Source organism: Cupressus sempervirens, chromosome 3, assembly GCF_028749045.1.
Source record: "Cupressus sempervirens isolate cs-2001-9-10 chromosome 3, ASM2874904v1, whole genome shotgun sequence".
Lineage (NCBI taxonomy): Eukaryota > Viridiplantae > Streptophyta > Pinopsida > Cupressales > Cupressaceae > Cupressus > Cupressus sempervirens.
In genome coordinates this window covers 90,517,841-90,543,349 of record NC_143120.1, presented here as the reverse complement: position 1 = coordinate 90,543,349, position 25,509 = coordinate 90,517,841, and the positions used below count along the sequence as shown (strand labels likewise).

General features: G+C 36.0%; 1 protein-coding gene across 3 annotated transcripts in view; it reads left to right on the top strand.

The window, feature by feature from the left end:
• Positions 1-25,509, top strand: part of LOC149564921 (protein MOR1-like) — a 102,297-nt gene that overhangs the window by 34,057 nt on the left and 42,731 nt on the right. For 2 of the 3 annotated variants that reach the window (XM_089818458.1, XM_089818459.1), the window contains exons 7-11: positions 544-626; positions 815-900; positions 1,137-1,250; positions 1,346-1,465; positions 2,526-2,628. In XM_089818458.1, the coding sequence (XP_089674584.1) occupies positions 544-626; positions 815-900; positions 1,137-1,250; positions 1,346-1,465; positions 2,526-2,628 (506 nt within the window). The remainder of the gene's footprint in view (positions 1-543; positions 627-814; positions 901-1,136; positions 1,251-1,345; positions 1,466-2,525; positions 2,629-25,509) is intronic. The other variant, XM_089818460.1, reaches the window with a different exon arrangement.

Sequence of the window (25,509 nt, the reverse complement as noted above, 5' to 3'; positions counted from 1 at the left end):
TGCGGATAGAACAAGCACTAAAGCAAAAGAACCAAAGAGGGAAGACTAGAGGTCCTTCATAGATAAGAACAGAAGTGAACAAAATAGCCCTTTTGTGAGTGCAAACCATGTATGAGAAAGCTAAGAGGACCACGAAGCATTAAGCAGAAGTTAAGGTTTTTCAATGGCCAGTGAAGGTTTATGGGCATAAGAGAATAAAATGTTAGAATAGCTAGTTAAGAATGATAAGAGGACCTCCAACAACCATAAGTGAAATATCTTAGAATGAATTAATTAAGCCATAAAAATAAGCAGGAGATGGTGGATCCAAATTCTGAATGTAGAAAGGCTAAGGACGAATAATCATTATTTCTAGTTTGAATTAAGATTTTGAATATGATACCTGAGCCATCATTATGTGGTGGAAATGATGTATGGGTAATTCTCTATTCTTGTCTTTTCTTCTATAACAGCTTTGATATATAATCCAATGTATAGAGAGGTGATATCTTGATATTGAGATTTTAATAGACTGTATTGACACATTACTTTGTTTCTTCTTAGATCAGAGCAACTGAAGGAATTGGAGCAAGTAGTTGTGGAAACAGTTGAGTGCCCTAGGCCAATTGATGAAGCTACTGCTTCTGGTAAGTTACAAAGTTCCATTAAATAGTTTCCACAAAGCTTATCTGCATATAGCGACATCTTGGCCATGACACTCGTTACTTTTTTATTCTTTTTCCATTTTTTTTCATACTTATTTTATTGACTAACATATTTGTAGGAGATGTAAGGAATATGGTTATTAAAATTAGTATCCATTTATTTGTCTTAGGTCCACAAGACATTGATGAGTATGATCTAGTTGACCCTGTCGACATACTGACTCCATTGGAAAAGTCAGGTTTTTGGGAGGGAGTGGTATGTATCCCTAGACCTCTCAATTTTTTTGATATTATTGCTTGCTCTCTCCTTTATCCATGTATTTGTCCTAGTCTATGGAGATTCATATTGGATAGTTATTTATCTCATAGCAACTTTTTAGAGTTAGCTGCTAGTATAGTTCAAGTTGTTTTATATTTAATGTTTTCTTTGAAATTTAGGAGCTAGAAAGCTTTAAGTGATAAAGTTATAATTGTATCTAATTAAATTTGTAGAAAGCTGCAAAATGGTCAGAAAGACGGGATGCAGTTGCAGAGCTCACTAAACTTGCTTCAGTTAAAAAAATTGTTCCTGGAGATTTTAGTGAAGTTTGTAGAACGTTGAAGAAGGTGAAATTTTCAGGTTTCTGTCAATATACAGGTTTTGGATATATTTCATATTTTGGAACCCAATTGTGACTGCTAACCTTTTCTTCTCTTGGCAGCTGATCACAGATGTGAACTTAGCTGTAGGGGTAGAGGCTGTTCAAGCAACTGGAAATCTGGCAAAAGGTTTGAGAAAAGATTTTGGTGGGGGTTCACGTCTACTACTTCCCATTTTACTGGTAACTACTTCTGTATAGATTTGTGTATTTGCCCATCTAATAAATTTAGGAGCTGAAGATTTTTTAATTTAACTAAATATAAATCCGTATTTCTGGTTCTTATTTATTTTAATTATTAATTTAAAAATAAATAAATAAAATATTAGAGTATTAAATCCAGTCATCGAAAAGATCAGATAATAACAGTTGCATTGGACTCTGGAGAGGGATATCACAATGTGTAACTTTTTATCATTGAGAACTTGAGGCCAGAACTGCATAGCCACACCTTATTATGTTTGTTTTAAAGACAAGCTACATTGATGTCTTAGTATGACTTATATGAAGGACATGACATCAAAAAGGTTGCTGACAGTAGGGCTGAAGTTTCTGGTGCCATTTGTTAGAATTGGAAGTTGAAAATAGAGCTGGAATTGGTTTATATATTTGTGATTATCTTTATATCATTCTTTCTCTTGACTAATTACTAGGCCCCCAGCTATGACAGGGTAAATGAAATAAAAAGAAAGGCTCTGATCTGGTTAAGTTTATAATTTAATTTTGTGTATAATTTTCAATTTTTAGATTAAGATGCAATTCAGCATCTTCGTCAAAGAGGGCTATGGTTTCACTGGTAAGGATAATGATGACTTCTTCCAGTAAAATAAGTCCATCTGGTTGAAGAGAGAACTTCTTATTGCTGAAACTGAAAAAACATAGTAAAATACAAAAATGAGAGACTGAAATCTGCTGGTAAAATTTACAGAGTACGTAATGCTGAATTTGAAACACCTTTCATAACTACATCTGAATTAGATTCCAATGGTATACTCATAGGGTGATATTTGACAGTATCTAGGTTTATGATTTATTCATATATTAATGCCATTAATATGAACTTTTTAGAAAGAGAATCACAAATACATATACAGTTATTTTGAGTCACTTTGGATATTTTTTAATGGTATCAATTGCAGGACAGAAGTTGCATATGAAGTTTACCATATTTTATTGTATTGTGTCATTGGACATCATGTGATATCAACTTCTAATACATTTAACCTATATATTAAATTTACAGGACAAACTGAAAGAGAAGAAGGCAGTCATGTCCGATGCCCTCACACAAACTCTTCAGGCTATGCATAAATCTGGCTGTCTTTCTCTTATTGATGTCATTGAAGGTTTGTTTATTCCTGATGTGTGTAATAAATAATTGTCTGATTTTATTCGTCAGAATTTAGAAAAGAATATGCATGGATCACATTTGAAGTTTGTATCGTCTTGTTTAATGTATGTGAAGAAGTTGTATTGTCTGTGGTACTACAGTGTGGCGCAAGGATGAGGTGATTGAGTTCTGTATATGCCTTTCATGACCATGGATTGTCTACATACTGTTATCATTAGTTCTTCTATTTCCAGAAATTTGTACAGTGAACAATCTTAGTTTGAGTATCATGCTTTCTTTTCAATGTTACAAGTTTTACTGTTGTTTTACATAGGCCAAATGTAATTGTTGAGGTTTTTTTTTTTGTTTGAAACCCAAAATATTAGACTGATATTGGAAAGTAGATAATAGAGGTTTTCTTATATAGATGCCAAAGTTCAGTCAAGATGCAACTTTTTGTTATGTCTACAGCTTTTTGTTTTGTTGAGAATTCTGTGCCGAATTTCTTGTAATTTAGTTTTCATTTCAGCCTGAAATTACAGCACTCAAGAGTGATTTCTTTTCTTACACGTGCTATGTAGTTTCTGTTTATGTCACATTTTAAATCTTTATACAGTGGGGACAATGGTGTAACCCCAGTTTTTAAGAACATGAGTTCCATCTCTGTCACATTTGGTGTAGCACCCATAAAAAGTACCATGATTAGACTTGATCAATTTTTTTCTAACCAAAGCAATTGTAATCAAACATGCAAAATAACCCCAAATGCATGCATACTGTCACAGTTGCAATTACAATTGCAATCGCAATCACAATCACAATCACAATCACAATCACAATCACAATCACAATGAGGAACCATTACATATTGAAGCAAGAACCATGACCTATTAATAATAATGACTGTTGAACATAAGAATTACTCTGAAATTCCATAGGAGGTAACAACAACTCGATATGATTATAAAAGTAAGCTATGTTCAAAGTTGCAGATGATACTACCTCCAAGAAACGTCTTATGAGGATCAAAATAGGTAAGGAGAATGCAATTATGTTTGTAAAATGGATGGGTCTTACACCACCCTTCCCTTAAATGCGAGTTCCACCTAGAAGTCACCAAGAGGAAGGATATGAAAAAGTAGGGGAAAGAGGTAAGGTCCAATTGTGCAAGCTAGAGATCAAATCTACTCCTATTCCACTTATTTTCATGAGGATTAACACTTGATTCAACTTAAAGCCATGGAGGTATGCAAGAGCTGAATGCAAAGTGGTTTTGAGCGATACACTCCCTTTTTATTGATTTAATTAACTATGATATGTAATAAGACTGAGTAAAAGACATGAAATTGCACATTTATCATCATAAACAGAGAGCTTGTCAGACAAATATGGAAAGGAGAGTAAGAGAGAAACCTATAACTGATGCTTAGTCTCAGAATGGTAGGACTAATTTGCTTAGCTCGATTGCCCTAGTAGGTTGAAAAATGATAGTGTGCGGATGCAAAACCAGAACGCCACTTTGATGTGTCCTTTGAAAAATCTCTGAAAAAGTGCTTTACTAAATCTAAAAGTGCAAACTATGTGTGGAATACAGAAGTGTCCCAGATCATGTTTCAGATTTTAAATTTTCCTTTCTCTGGATCTGCAACACTTCTTTGTATAGGTGCTTGCCCCAGTCAAGCTCGAGACAATTCAACCTTCCCAACAACAATAATGATAAGGCAATCTGAAGTACAATGCTGAATATCACAAGATTATACCTCAGGCTTGATGATGTCGATGAATGCTAATATTTTGTTGACAATATCTTCAAGTGTTGATGCTACAACATTACTCTTCTAAACAAGATCAATCATAAAAGCTTCTTGATATGAAGAATATTACAACTTGCTGCTTCTTAATGCCTAGTTTTGAAGAAATTTGCCCGCAAGGCTTTCTCTAGGAAGTGATTTGAATGCTTGAGGATGAAAATGAATGAGTAGAGGATGCTCTTACATAGGTTTCCCAAGGTATTTCTTAAATTTGGATGACCTAATGGTCATTTGCAAATATCAAGATCAATTACAAATGGCGGGAATGAGCATGCCACAATATTCAAATTTGGGCCCATTTTGGAGGGGACTAAGGTGCTTAGTGCCATAGTCCACTAGGACAATTGCACCTAGCACCTTGGATTACTAGGACTATGGTGTCCACACTCCTAGTTCACCCATAAAAGGGTCAGATCAATGACATGTGGAACATGTAAGGCTTAGTTGACAAGAACTGATAACTTTTCGAGTAGATGACAAAAATTTGATAGTGAAGTGGCCAGAAATAGGCTTGGAAAGAGTAGTGAGAAAACATAGTAAGGCGAGGGCTCAAAAGGGAGTATGAAATTGCAAGGGGTTACAGTTTATGATGCCAGAAAGATAAAGAATCCAAGCTTGTGTTGTATTCTCCCATGTGGTCATCAGAGTATTGCATCAACTGAATTGAACCTTAACTTGGTTTGACTTTTGGTGTTGAAGGCTTGTTTCTTAGGGTTCTAACCTTAGTTACTGGATTCGTGCCCTAGAGGCCGGATCCGGATTCGGGTCCGATCCGGATCCAGATTCGTGCTTGGATTCGTGTAGATCCGGGCAGGATCCTTGTTTTACACAGTGGATTCGTCCGGATTCGTGGGCCACGAATCCGGACGAATCCGCTGTGTAAAACAAAGATCCTGCCCGGATCTGCACGAATCCAGGTACGAATCCTCAAGGATCTAGCATAAATCCTCAAGGATCAATAGGTTTAAGTGAGTCTAAGTTATTTAATATGACTTTTTTAAATATATTTTTTTGCTTTCTAGTGCTAAAATGACCTTTTTATGCATTATATATACTAATAAATGAGAGAAACAAATTTAAAAAATAAAAAATATATATATATATATATCTATTACTAGTTGGGGCTTGGGCAAGATCAGTAATATATATATATATATATATATATATATATATATATATATATATATATATATATATATATATATATATATATATATATATTCACGAATCCTCCACGAATCCTAATTGGGAAAAAAAAAAATCACGAATCCGATTCACGTGCCCGAATCGGTAACTAAAGTTCTAACAAGTGAAAAGAACTCAAGGTTAATCTGTCTTCTACCTACACTAACAAGATAGTCCAACGAAATGATAATCAACCTACGTTACCCATTTCTTCCCCTAGCCCTTCGGATTAGGCAAATTTTGAAACAGTCCTTGGTCCTTGTCTCGACTTTCTTGTAGGTTCCACCTAGGTATAAACCTAGGCAGGCGAGTGCCTCCAAGACTAACCTTGGTCAAACCATGACCAAACTAGGGTAGGCCTAGCTAAATCATGTGTGAACTAGGTACAATTCCAATGAGAAACATTTTATAATTTAGTTTAGGAAACAATTATTATAGAATTTGAATAAGATCTTTAACATTACAAAACAAGATTTTCTGAAGTTCAGATATTTATTACATCAAATTAAACTAGCCCTCAAGATTTCTTTCAATGAAATGTTTATATCAATGTAACACTAGTATTGGGGTAGGTCGGGACGTGGGGAAAATGGGCCTCATTTTCAGGACGATGGGTGTTGTATAGTATACATATAGAACTTGAAGTGCTAGTTATGAAATGATATTTTAGAACATACCAAATTAAAATACTTGAACACAACAAAATTGCAACATGAACTAGAACCATTGAACATTCAACATAGTAACATATTACATACTGAACAGTATCATCTAAAAATCAAAATGCAAATAAAAATTCAAGTACCCATCCCGTCGATAACATGGTTGCTAAATGGTGAAGATGGGGATACTTGGGTACTTAGTTACCAGGTGCAAGACATCTTGGGGACGGGTACTTCGAGGTTTCAAGGGGGTTGCGAGTCCCCATGTTACACTGGTTTATGTTATTAACTCTTGTCCAATCAATTGGAAGCTCTCTCTATATACATCATATTCTAAACATTAAACAATATCTTTAATAGGCGAAGGGAGTTGCAAGCTACTTTTATAACATTTTTCAAGTAGGATGATAATTACAAATATTTGAGGGCTTCGAAAGAAAAAATGTTATTAGTGCAGTCGATCCCATTGGCATTGACATTGTTTTTGAATCAACTAATGCTTTTGATGAAGAAGAAGATGAAGAATTTGAAACTTAGTATACAATTCCTTTTGTTGAAAGTCAAAACAATGATACTTGAACTCAATATTGTATCAAGATTTTGATGTTTAAAGTAGATATGATGCTATGATTACAAGTTTGTAGTGTTTTTGTTGTTTTTATGATACTATGTGGCATTCTATTCTCTCAATTCATGCTTCTAGGTTGAATACATATGTACATGCTTTTGTACTAATGAACCCAAATGAAACCAAACCCTATTTCGAAATTTTGTTGTACTGGCGAATAGGTTCTTCAAACCCAAACCCAAACCAACAACTTAGTAATTGACCAAAAGTAATCTTAAAAAATATGCATGTGTGGTAGTGAGACAAGTTGAGTGGTGTGACTAGGTTATATTTGGTTCTATCAAGAATTGGGTAGTGTAATCACAGGTAAAGAGTAGAGGGAGCCCTAACAATTAGTTGGAAATATTTTGAAGAATTAGTACTAAAATCTCAAGGAGATCAATAATCCACTAGATTAGATTAGAATTTACTTATTAAATATACAAAAGTTCAGCTACATGTTTCATAGCATAAAAGGAAGTCATAATGTGAAAGCACATGCTAGATTTCCTTCAATAACCTTATCTATACACAAATAAGAATTATACCAACATTGTACCACATATTCAAGTTCGTGTACATTTTGCTAGTAAATAAAGCATTTTTTTGCCTATTACTCAAGTCAAATTATTTGCCTAATAAAGCACACTTTACAAACATAATTCAAGGAAATATGTGAATGTACACATCACATGATCCACATCACAAGGTCCATCCATTTGGTTCATGGGGTTCAAAGTTAACATAATGGCATCAAGTTTCCAAAGAAATATTTGATAACATGGTTTTCCTTTGTCTAGGTTTTGCTTCTTGTAAAGTAAGGTTTATAGCCTTCAAGAAAAAAGTACAATTAAGAGATCAAATTTATCACATATAAACATGTAGGGGGTTGGGGGAACTGATTATGATCATCCCATATGATCTCATTTATGGCCTGCATACTTGCAAATAAGATTTCTTAGGCCATCTACTCCCTTGCACAACTTGCCAAAAACCTATGGTGTTTATAATTATACACAATACACCGCAAACATTACTGGGCAGAACACATTGCAAAGTCCAAAATTGAGTAAGTGAAGGAGTTCAAAAACCCGAACAAGGTATGAATAGTTCATTGCTAAAATCTTAATGGGAAAAATCAAAATTCAATCTTCGACAATCAGGAGAAATGAAATTTGTTGAAAGTATTCAAAGTCAAGGCATGATCAAAGGCAAAAAACTAATCACAAGTAAAAGCTAATTATTGCTAATGTTGTGAAATAAGAAAATGAAGTCACAAACAAGAAAATGAAAAAACAGTAAACACTTTGCACAAGACTAGCACATTGTGGCTTGTTAAAAGCCACCTAAGGGGAGGAAGGGAATACTAGAATTGATTGTATGTCATCAATGTGCAACATCTTGTTGTGCAAACACTTGCCACCATGCTGAGTGACATTCGCATTAATGTTTGTCAGTAGTTAAAAATATTGTTATTGGCAACTTATTGCCAAAGGCCAAAAAAAATGGGAACTCAAAAAGTTCTTAAGTTTAATTAGAAATGCTTTTATTCCTTTTTATAAAATTCAACGAGGAGATGCATCTAATGAGTTGGTAAATTAGTAAACAAAACAAACAAGCTATGTTTAGATATATTTAAATGCAAATAAGTTACAAGCCATTGCTAATTTTGAGGGGCGATTAAACTAGAATCCTCATGTGGAATGCTGATGGTTGGTAGCTGTAGCCTAATAGTTTGAACTCTAAGAAAACTAAAAATAGTCTATGTTTTCCTCTTCCTCCTCCCTATAGTTTTAATAAAAACTTTTGATTGGGGGGGGGGGGGGGGGGTGTTGGAGAGGTCTAGTCCTAGAAGTCCACTGTGGATATGCCTCTCTTTGTAGAGCTGGTTGTGACTTGATCTCCATCCTAGATGTGGATGATGTTGACACTGGCAATGACTCCTCATCATCCTCATCCTCCTAAATGTCACCCAATCCCACTGGGAATCCACCCTCCATAGCATGCCTCTCCAAACCGTAGATCTCATCCTTTGTAAACAATGAAGGCTGCTCCTATGATGTCCAATCATAGTAAGGATTTATGTCATCCGAATCAAGTGGATTCATTGGTGTTTCCTCTGCCATTCTTGCATGCAACCAAAGGTTATATTGCACAAAGACGAGGACATTGAGGCATTTTTGTGCTAACTTGTTCCTCTTCCTATGTGGATGGCCTTGAACAAGCTCCAATTGTGCTCACAACTAGATGAACTACATGGTTAGTATAAAATCCTGATGGAAAGTCTTTGCAGATTTGGGCATATACACCCCAACCATCAAGCCTCTGCAAAATAAAATATTAAAGAGTTAGAAAGCAAGGTGAAAATATGGTTTATTTTTTATCTACTTATTATGTAATTGAAAGACACCAAGGGTCCGTTTGGTTCCTGGAAGATGACAGGAATTGGCTGTTTCAAAATCCGGATTTGAAATTTTTTGTGTTTGTTTCAAAATTGGCAAAATGGAATTTGCATACCGGACTTCCAATTTTGCCTCAAAACCAGGTTTTCCAACTTCCTACTAGCAAGTAGGAATTGAAAATCAAAACTCGGTTATGTTTTTTAAAGAGTGTAAAAACAATAGATTGGACTATTTTTTGAAATTTGCCTTCGACTCCAAGCTTACGCATAAAAATGTGTCTTCACATGCATCTTCCGAGTGAAACAAACGGTTTAAGTAAAATCGCAAAAATCGGAACAAAGATTTATAAAACCTTGATTTGGCTAAACCAAGGTTTGTAGAAATCCTGGTTTTTTAAATTCCACGAACCAAACGGACACCAAAATCCAAAGAGAATAGGGTTTGAGTGTTCTTTCCTCTATTTGTCATGTCTGAAGAGAACAACTTGCCCCTTGCATTTTGATACATGTCCAATTCAGACATCTGAGGTCTCTCACTTCAACCTTGGGTACCATCCTCTGCACACCTTTAGCAAGACCCTCCATGACCTTGCCATTGGGATCCAAGTAGGATGGAGAGAATGAGGGATGAGGAAGTACCCTGCTACATGAATGGATTGATGAAGCCGATTGTTCTACCTCCTATCAATAATTTCCCATATGGGGTCAAATTTGAGGCTGCCCCCTTGTAATTTTTGATAGCCTCTTTGGCCCTATTCATGGCCTCATAAAGATAACACATTGAGGTTATATCTCCGTCTACCAAGCGAAGAATTCTAACTAAGGGATTTGTGCCTACAATTGATACGTAGAAAAATTATTATCATTAATCATTAGAGACTAGAGTTATAGATTAATAATGAAAGACTTGAATATTAAAAAAAATAATTAAATTTTCGACTTTTGATGTTTTCAAGTTATCTCCATAGTTTTTATAGCATTCTGTGCAAATTGGCTATCAAAGACAATGTATGCATCACTTTTTCCATCAAGCTTCTTTGAATAACTTGAGTCTAGCCATGCTTGACTCACAAAAATTTGCTTCAAAGTTGTCAAAGAAGTAAGAATAACAACGTTGAGAAAATCTTCACAAACCTTGTGACTCCTTTCTTGACCAACTCCTTCCCTTGGGTGTGTTCTCCCATGAAGTGAAGAACCCAAGGGTGATTGCAAATACATTTTGTTATCTTTCTTGCATCCTCGACAACTAGTCTCACCCAATGTAGCTTTCCTTGTCCTCCAAAAGAAGGTCAAGGACATGCGCTCTACAAGGAATCCAAACTATATCTATCTTGAGAGGGTCTTACTCATTGCCACATATGCCAAACTAAATTAACGGTTTTGATTCACACCACATTATCAATCCCCACTTCCATTACAATTTTCTTTAACAATAGAGAGAAAGTGCCAGCTATCCTTACCTTATTGGAGGTATCTGTGGGGTTAAAAAAAACCACTTTATCCATGCAAGAGACCAATTTTTCGGTGATGGTTCAGTTTTTTTCATCTATCCATCCATTTGAAAGAATGGTGCAGCCACATTGTTTCCATTGTGGTTTTTGCTTTTCTACCACATCTTTGGCTCTAGAAACTACATCTGTGAACAACCTACAAGTAAAACTAACGTTAAGTGCACAATTTTGATTAAAAAAAAACATAACTTTAGTCATTATAAGTTATCAAAATTTAAGTTTAAAAGGTAAAATTGTAGAACATTCAAAAATTAAAACAAGTGAACTAAATTCCCACTCAAGTATGCACAAGAAGGTGCCTTGTAGCCCTTTCCTGCCACAGTAATTCCGGTAACAAAACTCAATCAATATGGACTTCTTGTAACATTGAAGGGGATGATGTTGAATTACCAAAAATCAGTACATTGAATGTTTGCTTGCTGATGCACATCACTATTACATCCAATACCTTCTAATGATGAATATGATCCAGGTGTGTTTTTGTGAACAAAAATTCTATCTATAGAAGACAACTATGGCATTGATGGTGGTGGTATACTAGAAGCAACAAAAGTGGTGATTGAGGGAATATTGGATTCACGGATATGTTGGCCCTAAAGAGAGCCCACTATACCCTCAAGCTTGCTTCTTCTTCTTCTTCTTCAAGGTTGACTGGGATACCTTGTCACAACCCACATTAATTCATTATGATCCTTTGCATTTTGAGTTGAATCTAAATTGTTTTAGCAAAATCCAAACTAATAGTGGTGATTAGATAATAATAAACAATTCTTTAAAAGGAACATAGTGGGATACGTTGAGATTTAGAAATAGCTTTCCTCATGGCTAGATTTTTCCATTTCCTTTGCGATTTTTTCCCTTCTATAGTGTTCTTGCAAACCCTTGTGTCATGCTTTGTGAACCCTCCAAGGTGGTATTTCAAGTAGTATACGCCTCCACTTATACTTTTTCTCACTTTATGCAAATCACAGTATTAATTTCGGGTCCTTCAAAGTACTTCCATGATCTCTAGCCCCTTTAGGACATGTGCCTACATATCTGGATGAACATGCCTTTACTAAGGCATTGGCAAATCTTGCAGCTGACCTAGTTGTGGATGAATCTCTATTTGCCATTTTAATCAATCTTCAACCTACACATACAAATTGAAACCACAAATTAATATATTATATTTTAGTAAAGAATTGTAGCAAGCAAACTCAATTAGTTTAAAATTTAAAATAATTCAAAACATAGTTGACACTTGAAAAAAAAAGTGTTAGGGTTTGAAAATTTTAAGAAAATATGGATTTCTCGACAAAATTAAGAAAATAAATTTACAAGAATATTGGTGTTAAATCTTGTTCATTATAATCTAAAACAATTTAGAGTATGTTGGAAATGCTAGTACAAAGTTTCTACAAACTTGCATGCAACAAAGACAAGAAAAAATTATTAAAAAACAAAGAAAAAGAAAATTGAAAACTTACCTGTGAATCCGATTTTTCTTCAAAAACATTTTCAAATCCTCCAAAAATCGCTCTAGATCCTTGCAAACCACCTTTGTTTTCTTTGGAACCTTTTCTCTTTCTCCAAAGAGAAGTTTCAACTCACAAAATGTAAAGTGAAGTTGAGTTTGGCTGACAATCCCTATTTGGTGATCATGGCCAATAAATAACCATCTAATCATTGGTTTACTGACGATAAGTTGGTGTTTTATTTGGAATAAAATGCCAACGTATGAATGGTAAAGTGCCGAGTTTTAGTGCCACGAACAACTTATCATGATAAAAGCCCTTATTGTCGATTTATCGGCGATAAGTGCATCCTTATGCTGCCATAGTGTCCACAACAATTTTGGGTAACAATCATGCAATACAACTAAAACTGTATAACACTACCAATGAAGAAGAAAACAACTTGGAAATAAATAATAATGTTAATATGCATGGAGCATGCATCCATAGTATGACCCATTTACCTTCTACTTTTAGTATTAGATGTTACCAACCAAGGGATGTGTTATTTTGATGAACATACGTCATATATCCTAGACAATTAATGACCGTTGGCTTTTACACACCACATCGAATTTAACATAATAGGGTTTCCATCATAGGGTTTTGAAAAATTTCAAGTGATTCCAACACAAGTAATGGAATGCCATATGACACTCAACGACAACAAATCTTACAAGGGTTTTTCCTTTATGTGAACAAGAGACATAGTGCAATGTATTCCTAGCATAACACAATAGGTCCAATTCCTTCCGAATCAAACTCAAATTCTAGGATTATCACATAACATAATTTTAATTGCTACACACAATGTTACAAAACAGTGTACATCAGTATTTTACATAAAAGTTGCTTGTCAACCAATAGCATTATTAATTTCTTGTCACTTCATTATTGGATCGATAACCAATCAACTATTAACACCAAATCACTATGAAACAAAATGTTCACCTATCATGGTATTCCTATCATTTAAGCAATTTTAAATAAAAGATTAATCTATTCCATTTCAGTTTCCAAGCAGATTATAGTTTAGATAAGTTAGGCTTAGAGTACATTCGTAAGTTATTAGAAGATTACCATCCAAGAATGACCATTCAAATGCTTAAAGCAACGTTATATGATCCCCCCTACTCAATATTTACCTTTTGAAATTTTCAGACCATGCTTAAAGCAGATTGTGCTCAAAGAAAAATAATCCTAACTGCTAACTGAAACTTAAATCAAAACAATAGACTCGAGTATGATAACCTATAAACACACCCTACTCAGGAAAACAATAAACACTTAAAAATATGCTATTTATTAAACTGAAAACCAATGTAACACCAGCACTTGGGTATGTCGGGAAAAGTTTTGGGAAGGGGGGACAAAGGGCTTCAACTTTGGGACGACGACATGGGACACAACGTACAGGTGTAGGGGGTGTTCTGTATACTATACATATTGAACTATGTTACTTCAATATATCAAAATTGCAACACAAACCAAAACCATTGAAAATTCAATATAGTAACATAGTACATACCCTATAGTAACATTAAAAACCAAAATTCAAATAGAAATTCAGGTACTTGTCTTGAGGACAGAATGGTTGTTGAATGGTGAAGGTGGGGGTACTCCAAGTACCCGGTGTGGGGATGTCTTGCGGATGGGTACTTCAAGGTTCTGGGAGGGGTACGACTCCTCGAGCTTCACAGCTGAAAACTGAAATTGAGTTAAGCATTAGTCTTTCTCTATTCAATATATTTTCTAGTGCTAAGTTATGTGCCCAATATATCTCTTATGAACTAACATAATCTTTTGGGCTTCTAAACACAAAACAAAAACTGAACCTTAAATATACTTTCAGCGCCTAGCTGTGTGACAAAAACATTAAAAGTGAAAACCTAATTTATTGAACCCAATTGAAGGAGAACAACAAATAAGCAATACATTTGAAAAAATCAACAATGCCTCTACAATTGAGACAAACATAACACCCACCATAGGATTGTTCTTGAGTTGGTCAAACTCTAGTTGATTTTCGCACTTGTGATTGACCATGATCGACTAATTCTTATCAGATATTGTGTTGTAGTTGGTAAGGTATTGGTTTCTATCCTTGTGGTATTTGGAATTTCAATATGTACCTTTGGTTTGGGTTTGATGAATTCCAATTTAGTTTCCTACACCAGCATAACTAATTGTAGTTAGGTAGGATTTGTTTTCTATTCTTGAGGTCTTTCGACTCTCAGTTGGACTTCAGGAATAGATGTCTTAGAGAATCTCTGAGTGGGGCTGGATGAATTCCAATTTAGTTGTCCTACACCATCATAACAAATTATTGAAGCTCATGTAGAATTTTTGGTGCAAGGTTCGTGGTTGAGTTTATGGCTTAGCTCTTTATGGTTTGTCCCTTCTCAAAGCTTTTCTATATCTCAATTTTCAATTTTAAAAATCTTTCTCCTCATTGTAGATGCAAGGTCTCTATAGACAATGTTTGTTTTTGAGGTCTGCTAAAGAGTATTGACTATATGATTATGAATTGAGAAGAATAAGAACAAATGAAAACATGTTAGTAATAAGCTTTTTCAATATTAAATATTTTCCCAATGAGATAATTGCATTAAATATTTATTTCAATTGCTTTTATAAGATACAAGTTTTCCCAAGAATTCCCAACCTATGTGATGCACGCATCATTGACAGCACCATAATTACATATTTATTTGACATTACAAACTTAATTACAATCATGCAAGTGAAAAACATACCTTTACCAACAAGTAGATTTTGTCCATTTGTAAATGGACTTGTACCACTTGATTCTCAAGTACAACTTGAGACACTTTGCAACTAGGAAATTAGCTCAACAAGCAACCCTTACAATGAATTTTGTCCTTGTACTTATTGTATTTGGTTATGTTGCAATTTGGTTGTCTGATTGGGGGATGGGGGATTTCTTTGCCAACCAAAACACTTTTCTTGCTAATGCAACAACTTGGAAAAGATATTCCTTGAATTTTTGTTCCAAATGATCTAGAACATTAAAATATTGTTCTTGTGCTCAAAAGAGTAGCCTAGTATTTATTTGTTAACATGCAGATGCTAGTGTTAGTAATAATGGTATTCAAGCACCTCTATACAGATTTATCTCCTTCACATGGGCATTTGTGTCTTTGATGGGCTCAATATCGAGTTGGTTGGATCTAAATGATTTAGACACACACACTATTCGTTTCTAGTCATTAATGTTGTCTTGAGGCTATGCATAGAGGTAGATAAGGTCTACTATTTGACCAATATAGGTCTCTGGGTTCTTGCGCCTGTGAATAATTGAATGGTAAGAAAACATGATAGAGGCTTGATGTTAAGAGTCGAGGAAAAGTAATGCTTAAGGATGAGATGCTTTAGAGGACATGGAGTTAAGGGCTAGGATGAAGGCATGTTAGGTAAATGCCAAACAAAAATGTTTATAGGCTTAAAGGCAGTGAATGGAGGAATGGATTGGGGGATTCATGATATACTCTAGATACATTGCATTAGCAATCCCAAAGGTTTCAAAAAATATGTAATGAGGAGCATGGACAAGGGAAAATGATTGTTAACTACCATTGGAAGAATTGTAGGGTGCGGGGGGGGGGGGGGGGGTGGTAGCCAGTCTCAAATGCCCCAAGGGCGGTGTATGGATCGAGAAAGAAAGCAAGGATTTGGTTTACATATGCATGATATCAAATTCCTATGGGATAAGGTGATAGACAATACTTTGGGAGTATCACAGGGAAAAGATTAGGCATGAGAAAATTTGAAGGTTTGGGAAGGGATGTTGATGTTAAGGTTCAAATATTGTGCTAATAGGGTCCCATGTACCAACTAAAAAGGAGGAAACAAAATTCTAAAAAATTGATGCTAGTAAACATAAACAAAGGGGAGTTGAGGATCAAGATTATGGAACACCCAATGCTTAAGGAATAGGAATGTAAAAGGTCGTCGATGATTAAGGTTTGAGAACATTGTTTGCAAGGTACTAGGTTTGTTGAATCTCCAAAGGCTCAAACTCGATAAAAATAAGTAGATGGGGGGCAACAAATGAATGTAGAGAATAAGAAGGCAAGGGGACAAGTAATGAAAAATTTCAAAAAGATATTGGGGGAGGAATAGAAAAGGTGAAGAATGGAGCACAGGGAATTGGGACTTCTTTAGATCAAGTTCTCAAGTAAAGAACATCCCAGACTCTGGACTTTGGAAGATATAGAATGGCCTCTAAGACTAAAATGTTTTGACATTTGAAATTGAGGGTTATGAAAAAGGTCAAGACTTGGTATAAATTTAACATTGCGACCCCAATGAAGGATTTCTCTAATTGGATATTAATAATGAGAAAATAGGGCCAAGGCAATTGTAATGGCCCCATTTTAGCTCATCTTGGGTTGTAGTGTGGATTAGCCTATTAGTAGTCCTCGTAGGCTAACATAGATTGTTAGAGGGTTTCAATTGGTAGAACCAGAGGCCAATTCCCACTCCAAAGGTTAGGGATGTTCAGGATTACTCTTTGTTTGGATTAGTTTGGCACATTTACTATTTGTTGTAGGTGTCTATTTTGGGGAAGTCAGGGTTACTATTTTTTTTAGGGCACCTAAAAATAGTTGGTAGCAACAAGGAGTTGTGGTGATGTTTCCAGAGCTCTCATTCTGAGACGTCTATTTATAGTAAGTCATTTTATTCAGTTGCTATTTTTGGTAGAACACTTATTGTCAAGCTCAAGTAGTGAGTATCTAGATTGCGAGTTATTCACTTGAAGGAGTCAAGGAGCTATTGGTTTAATTAATTGTTAATTAATTAAAATATACTTAATTAGTATTTAAGTTGACCTTATTATTAATTGGAAAATTCATTAATTAGTAAATAAAGTGTTGTTTGGAGGCCGAAGTGTTAATGATTTGTAGTGTCGGTTGGATTAATCAAATTGATGAATTCAGCCTCGAAGCATTCACTATCTATCCACAATCTCTATCCTACTCAAAATTGTTATGAGTGTTGTTAATACGATACATGATTTAGATAACACTCATGTAATTACACACATGTGCGTGCACACACACACACACAGGCGTACGTGCACACACAGACACGCACACACACAGACACACAGACACACACGCGCGCACACACACACATATTTAATATGTCTATATATTATTTATATTGTTAATAAATAACTATTTCATATATTACAACTTGTATCGATTTTATGTATCAACTTATTTTTGTGTAATATTATCACTGATTATTGATTGCGTGCATGTTGGTTGTCTTTGATATATTTAATATCAACTATGTATTGGTCTCTGTACAAACTTATTCTATGCATCTCATTGATTGCGACTACCAACAGCAGTACACATGTTATGAAATGGCATCATAAGTTTACTATACATCGCATTAACTGTGATCACTAACAAATGAGTGTATGTTATGAAATGGCACACGAGTTGGGTCAGACATGCGTGAATTATGTTCACGTAGGGACATGTTGTTACGTGAGACACATCCCTTCTCCAGTATATCAACATTGAACAAACATGAATCTTGGAAAGTACAGAAAATAAATAAGCGCAAGTACAAGATACAGAAGCAGTATTACTTCCCTTCTCAAGTGACAAAATATTATCATACTTATTCAAATCAGTCTTGATCTTTCATCTTAGTTCTGCAATATTATATTGGTGGCAAGATTAGAGACATTGTAAAACAAGATAATAATTGAAATAAATTATTAAAATCCCGTACCATCTAAATCTGATAAAATTTAACACTAAGTGTTGGAGTGAAATATAACAAATCATCAGAAGCAAATGTATTCACAAGCTAAGTTATGGGTTTAAGCTATGAAAAGTGTGAGAGTGAAGCTTTTGGTCGACTTCCTCCTGCCAATTATAAAAGCTTCATTTGTTAAAATCGAATCATTCATGATATTGTGTGTGTGAGAGTGAAGCTTTTGGTCGACTTCCTCTTGATGATTATAAAAGCTTCATTAAAATTGATTCATTCATGATATTGTGTATTTGCTTTTGTTTTGTGGAGAAAGAATTGAAACAAGGGTTTCAGATTATCAGCTTGAGGAATAGTAAATTCTTCATTGTTGTAGCACTTTGAATTGTTTACAGAGTACCAGTGAATTGTGCAAGTGCTTTGGCTTCATACAGAGGCCAAGAAGGTTTCAAAGGTGCAGGAAACAACAATAGATAGACCTCAAACGATTTCAATCATATTAACAAGGGCAGAGGACAGTATTTTGTGCAGATCACAGCCTCTTAGAGGTCTGCGTTTGGGGTTTAGAGAGCTGTCATTCATCTGTAGAGCACCATCAGTCATTTTAGAGGCTGCATTTGATTATATGGGGCATCATTTGACATCTATGAGGCACAAGTTTTCTGTTTGGTGCCTTAATTCAGAGTTTGTGAGCCTTAGAGAAAATCTGTGATCATTACCATAGGGCTGTGATACAATCTGGAATGTTTATACATGCATGTGATCTATTACAGTTCCTCATAATAAGTTTCAAATATACTTCAATTGCATTGCATTGCATTGTCATTATGAATATTTTGTTTTGGAAAATGTGATTAAAGTTGCTTGTGAATAGTTGCATGGTAATTAGTCTATTTCAAGCATCGTTATTTGTAACTCCATATATTGTACAAAACTTGAAAAAATAGAGCATAAAAATATGAAAAGGCACAAAAAACAAAAAACTTGCAAAAGCAATACTTTCAGTGACAGAGATCAGAGGTAGAACCATTGGGCACTATTAGATGGGGTCCTAACAATGGGCACTCAAGAACACCTAAGAATAACCCTACACCTGAAACAAAATACTAACAACTAAAAACAAAGAACTCACTCGACAACTAAAAATTGTTGTGGAACAATTGGAGATTTCTGGCATCGTGTTTTCATTTGAGTCATCCTTTTTTGAATGTTTTGTTAGTTGAGACATTTTCTGCTTGATCTCACTCATTGTGTGAGTCATTAGATATCCTATTGTGGACTCTCCTTGTGTTGGAGAGATTTATGAGATGTTTGACAACTTTTTCAAATAGATGAAGTGAGCAATTTCAACTAGGACTCAATTTTGGGAGTATATGAGAAGTATATCAAGCTCACTGTGTTGTTGCAATGAACACTATGATGGGTCTGCTTAAAATGACAACCTATGCATTAAATCTCAAATGGGCTGCATTAAGGCTTGTGAGAGTGCCTCCTAATAATGAAGAGATGAAAGAAGGCTGGCACTTGAAACTTTAAAAAGATATACGACAATGAGGAGCCAACTGTACCTTGAATGCAATGGCTTGCCTTCGTCAATCTTTGAGGTTGAACATTTAGCTAGCCCAAGGCTAGGACAAAAAGAGCGTCACTAGTTCAATTCTCTCCTTTTGGATGGTGGAAATGGCATGCAAATATGCACAATAATTGAGGATGCTTGCTTCTTACCTTCTTTCACTTTTTTTAGTTCTATAAAGAGAAATTGGTCCAAATATAGCTTTAAAAATTAGTTGAGATGAATAGGCTTGCCTCATTGAGCTAAAAGTTGGTGGCCATGCTTGGTGCCTTGCAAATTTTGGATTGACATGCCCTTGAGTATCAACAAACTCTACCTAAATGATGGGTTGTTAATGTTGAAGTACCAGACATATTGATGATAACTGATAAGGCATAAGAGGATGGATTAGGGTTCTATTGGATGAGGTAGTCCCTCATATTGGTAATGAGTCGACATTTTCTTAGGTGAAGATGAGACAGAGGCATAGCAACAATAGATCTAGTTGTGTATATTTTTTCATTTAGCAATTTCTTCTTTCTGTTTTCTTCTCAGTTAGTGTATTTGTATTGGCAGTTCGTGCATCTGATGTGGATCTGCAACCAAAAGAAGTCCAGATGTTGTCATGATTCGCATCCCCATTCGGTGGATGCATCCAGATGTGCATCAGCAGCTAGATACGGTCCGAATGCTGTTGGGATATGCATCCATAGTTTGTGGATGCGTTTGGATATTTGTCAAGCACATCCACAAACATGGATGAGTATCTAGAGCACATCTGGGCCCCAGAAGAAATTTCACTTAAAAGCAGTTTTAAAATGTTTTTTTCTCACAAAACCCTAAAATAACACTTTATGAGGCCATATCATCGTAAAAACATATCATTTTTGAACTATCAATTGGCATCTCACATTGATCTATGATGAAGTATCATATTATCAAATGATTTAATTTTGTATATTTCTTTAATTCTTTTGCATATGTGTAAATTTATTAATACACACACACACACACACACACACACGTACCCAAACCCATGTAACCACACCCTTAATTTTTTTTGCTTGTGTCCACGTATCAGATACTCATACCCATATCCGAATCTGCATCCATACCGGTAACTTAGGTGTTCTTGTTTTGTAATGTCCCCTTTCTAGCATTCATAGCATGATGTTGTCATTAGCCTATTTCCCCACGGTCCCATAGGCTAACTAGGACATTAAAGGGACTTAGAGGCCATTTGGCCTAGATAGTTTCAGTTGCAGGTTTTTCTAAGGGGTTTTGAGGCAACTTTGGGCATACTTACTATTTATAGTAAGTCATCTTGGATATGGTCGAACATCCAGTGGCAGCGGTATGTCGATGGTAATTGTTTAAAATTGACAAGAAGACTTGTTTATCATTGATAAGATTTGTTATGCATTGATAAAGCTATTTTATAAAGTTAAATTTAAATATTTAACTTTATTAATGCATAGACTATAGTTTATGGGAAATATTTAAATTAAAAGAGTCCCCTTTATTTTATAACACATTGGAGACATAAGTTACATAAAGGGAGTTATCTTTTATCCCACATTGAGAAAACGAAAGATGGAGCTCTTGTGAGAACACTATAAAAGAAATGGAAGAGTTTCTTTTTAGCATGGTTGGAAATATCAAAGAAATTGAGAAATTTTCTGGAGATTATGTCTCAATAGTTTGAAGGACGAAATCCCTTCAAGCTGGAAATCTTGACGCCATTGAAAGATATGGTCTTGAGATTCAACAAGGTAGCAGTCTGAAAAAGTAGATACGAAAAAAGCAGTCCGAAAAAGCAGAACCGAAAAAGCTGGCCGAAAAAGCAGGCCGAAAAAGCAGTCCAAAAAAGCGGAACCGAAAAAGCAATCCGAAAAAGCGGAATCGAAAAAGCGGAACCGGAAAAGCAGTTCGAAAAAGCAAATCGGAAAAACAAAGTAGAAGGGGCAGCATTGAAGAAAATTATTACAGCCATCTACAACCAGGTTCCTTTATTAGTATTGTTTTTTTAGGGTGTTATAAGTTTCAGCTGTAAGTGTGCATTATACCAGCATTATCATTTTGTAATCCATGTAAATGCCGAAAGTCTTGGCCATATTTCATGAGCATTGTATTAGAAATTTCATTGCAAATTAAGAAGATAATAGTTGCTGGCGTCATTTGAGCAATTCACTATTATTATTTATCAGCTAATTAGTTTGCATACCAACTGTTTGTAGAAATGCCAGTTGGCTGTAGGTGTTCATTTCATTCATGATCAGCTTATTAGTTTGCATGCCAATTGTTTGACAAAATGTCAATTGGCTGTGGGTTCTCTTTTTGGCATAAATAATGTTATAATTTTACATCCCAAGTGTTTGTCAAAAATACTAGTTGCTGTAGCTGCATATTGCAAGTAGTTTTAGTCACATATATGCATTGAATATTGTCAAAATAAGTTGCACATTCATGTTAGGTCATTGTGTAGTCCATTTTGAGTCTTCTAGCACAAGATTCTCATTGATGCAAATTGAAGAAAAAGTCATTTAAAGCAAGCTGAAATACTATATCAGTCATACGTCCCATGCATGTGAATTGTTTGATGAAATTTCTTGAGTTTTTATCAGCATTTTTGAGAGCAGATTTGAGGAGGGCCATTATAGTGGTATCAGAGCTTGCTTGCAAAGTGTTTGACGAAATGTCAAACAACTGTAAGTATAAATTTTTTTGGTGTTTGAAGAAGTTATAACCTATTGGGGTTATTACAGTAGTATCAGAGCTTGCTTGCAAAGTGTTTGACGAAATGTCAAACAACTGAAGTATAAAGATTTTTGGTGTTTGAAGAAGTTATAACCTATTGGGGCTTGCTTGCAAAGTGTTTGACGAAATGTCAAACAACTGAAGTATAAAGATTTTTGGTGTTTGAAGCAGTTATAACCTGTTGGGGTCATTACAGTGGTATCAGAGCTATAAGTCCTGCCATCCTGTAGAGGTCTTATAGGGAATTTGGAACAGCCAGATAGAGGGGAAAGTGTTTGACGAAATGTCAAAACACTAAAATCAGAGCATTTATGTTTGAGCATGCGATAGGGGCCTTATAATTTCCGCAATACCAGAGCAAGACAAAATAGGATTTCAGACCTGCAGAGCAAACAGTCTAGTTCATCCGTGCAGGTGGACATAGAATCCAGTCATACAGACACAGAGGAGATATTCTTTGATCAAGGAGGCAATATGGGAGACAGGAATGCTCGGGATCCTGGAGAGGAAAGATTCGTCAAATGGGGTTGAATGCTAATGTGGTTGGAGAAAATAATTAGAATGGTAATAATCAGGATGGGGCACATAATGGAGGCGAACAAGTTGAGAACAATTTCGGTCATGCACGCAAACTAGGACAGTGAGTTCGAGGCCCATGGTTCCAACATTTCCTCCTAGAGCTCCAGAGCAGCCCATACCAGAGCCCCAGATCACTGATATACAGGACTAACTGAGGAGAGATTGGGAAGCCGGAGGTCCAGACTTTACTGCTGCAATCACCTTTAGGGAGTATATAGATGTGCGGATGAAGCATATGCCACGTGGACATGACAGGAACCAGAGCTATGAGCTACAAAAGAAAGTAGGGAAACTTCAGTTACCATATTATGATGGTTAGAGGAAGTCTAGAGCAAGAGCTTGGGTTCGAAAACTTGACACATACTTTCAAATGAACCCTATGCCTGAGGAAGAAACTATTAATTATGCAGCAATTCACCTGGATGGGTTAGCACACAAGTGGTGGCATCATGGTATGGTCACTATGGGTCATGCACATATTACCTCATATGTGGAGTTTAAAGAGAGACTGATTGAACGTTTTGATAGGCCTAAGGATCGTGCCTTTCTTGTGACAGGCAGAAACTTGTATGAGGAGTTTAACAGACATGCTAATTCGATACAGGGAGACATTAGCACATCTTCAAGTAATGGTTTATCTACATCATCTTCACAGGCAGAAGGGGTTACAGATGTTGTGCAGATTGAGCCAGTTGCATCAAAAGGTGATATCATAGGCACACCGGATTGCATGATTGACACAGATAGTGATTCCAGTACAGTTGGGCTGGATGAAGTTACAACAGTTGAGGATACTGTCATGTTTGAGGATAGTACAGTTGATCAGAAAGTGAGCATTCAGGACTTTGCAGAAAATGAGTATCAAGCACAGTTGGATGCTGCTTCACATGAGATAGAGGCTAGTAGCTCTTCACTTGGTTTGGCAAGCCAGCTGAAGACAAGGGACAAGGATATTGTCACGGTTTTATCTCATCATGACAGGATACATGGATTGATTGAGAATCACATTTGGATGATTCAACTGCAGAAGAGACAGAAAGGAGTCACAACAGGTTATTCTTGTGACGACTTACAACAGATCAAGGAAGATGCAGTGAAGAAGGAGAAGGAGGTTGACCGGCTTTTTCATGAGCTGGAGGATACTCGAAATTCCTTGGTGTGTACTTGGTTGGCTCTCCAGGATTCTGAGAGACACGTGGACGAGCTTTGTCATGAGGTGAGTTCAGTTTGGAAGTTAGCGTGTATAGCAAGGACTCAATTTTCTTTTACAGTCGGGTCACATGATGATGATATGAGTATGTCTAGCATTCACACTCCGGATTCAAAGATTGTAGACAGGTGCGTGAAGTCAGTTGGTATTGTTCACATTACTCAGGTGAGAAGTTTACTTGAATTGCAAGCTGGTTTCCGTTCATGGATTAGATGTTGGGATCCTTATCTTAGTACTTGGGATCGTTTTGACCGGAGATATCTACCATTCCTTGGTAGTAGTATCTATTGCACCATCATGGACTTGATTAGTAGTTTGCCAGGTGTAGTTCTCATCCATGCCAGCAGCTTGTTTGATGCTGGAATTAGTTTTTACACACCTGTGTTGGGCATTGTTCATATATCTAGTCGACCATTCTTGTTGGAATGGGTTGATGATCTCTCAGATATGACAGAGTTTACAGAAGAGTCCCAGGATCCGAGTATTACAGATGATAGCTATTCCTAGGTTACTCCTTTGGACAGTGTACCAGGGATAGAGTATAGGAGTTCGACTAGTCGGCACAATCATGTGTCTAGTCAGCTGAGAGTTGGCGAGCGAGACATTTCTATCGCTTGCGAGCATTTTGATGCTGCTCGTCAGTTGTTAGCAGTTTATGGATGGGGTTCTCCTACTAGTGATGAGCAGGGAGGCAATTATCTTTCCTTGACAGAGATCCACTCTTTATGGGAGGCTATCCGGATTCTGAGACAAAATTATATGCAGTTGGTAGAAGACAGAGATTATCTTATGGAGTGGGGGAGTACAGAGTACGATGCATTATTGGCCAAGGAAGATGAGGTGAGTGAGCTTACTCAGTAGCTCGAGGTGACTTCTGAGATTCTTGAGAGTACACAGTTGGCTTTCGAGGAGTCACAGTTTCATTTGGCTAAGGTGACCATGGAGTTAGAGCGACTTCAGTCTTTACCAGATTCTGTACAATCACAGACCGTGGTGTCTGGTGATCCGCGGATGTCCATGGTCGAGGTTGATAGAGGTAGTGGAGATGAGGATATATCTGTCCACGACACTACTATTGGCATATTTGGTCCATTTCCACTGGAGGCAGGTTCAGCTGAGTTGGGCGCTGCAGCTGAGCATTGTGGTATGTTTGACTTTGAGGGCACAAAGACTAGTGATGTTGTTGTTGATTCTGCACTCTTGGCTATATCATCCTCTGACTTAGTTGATGATCAGTCATAGTTGGTTGTATCATGTCTGCAAGATGAGTCTTTGACTGGGATTGGTTCTTTTTACCGGCATTATACTGTAGAATATGTTCATCGGTTTGCTTTTGATCCATGTGTTGAGGAGTTGATGGCAGACAGGTTTG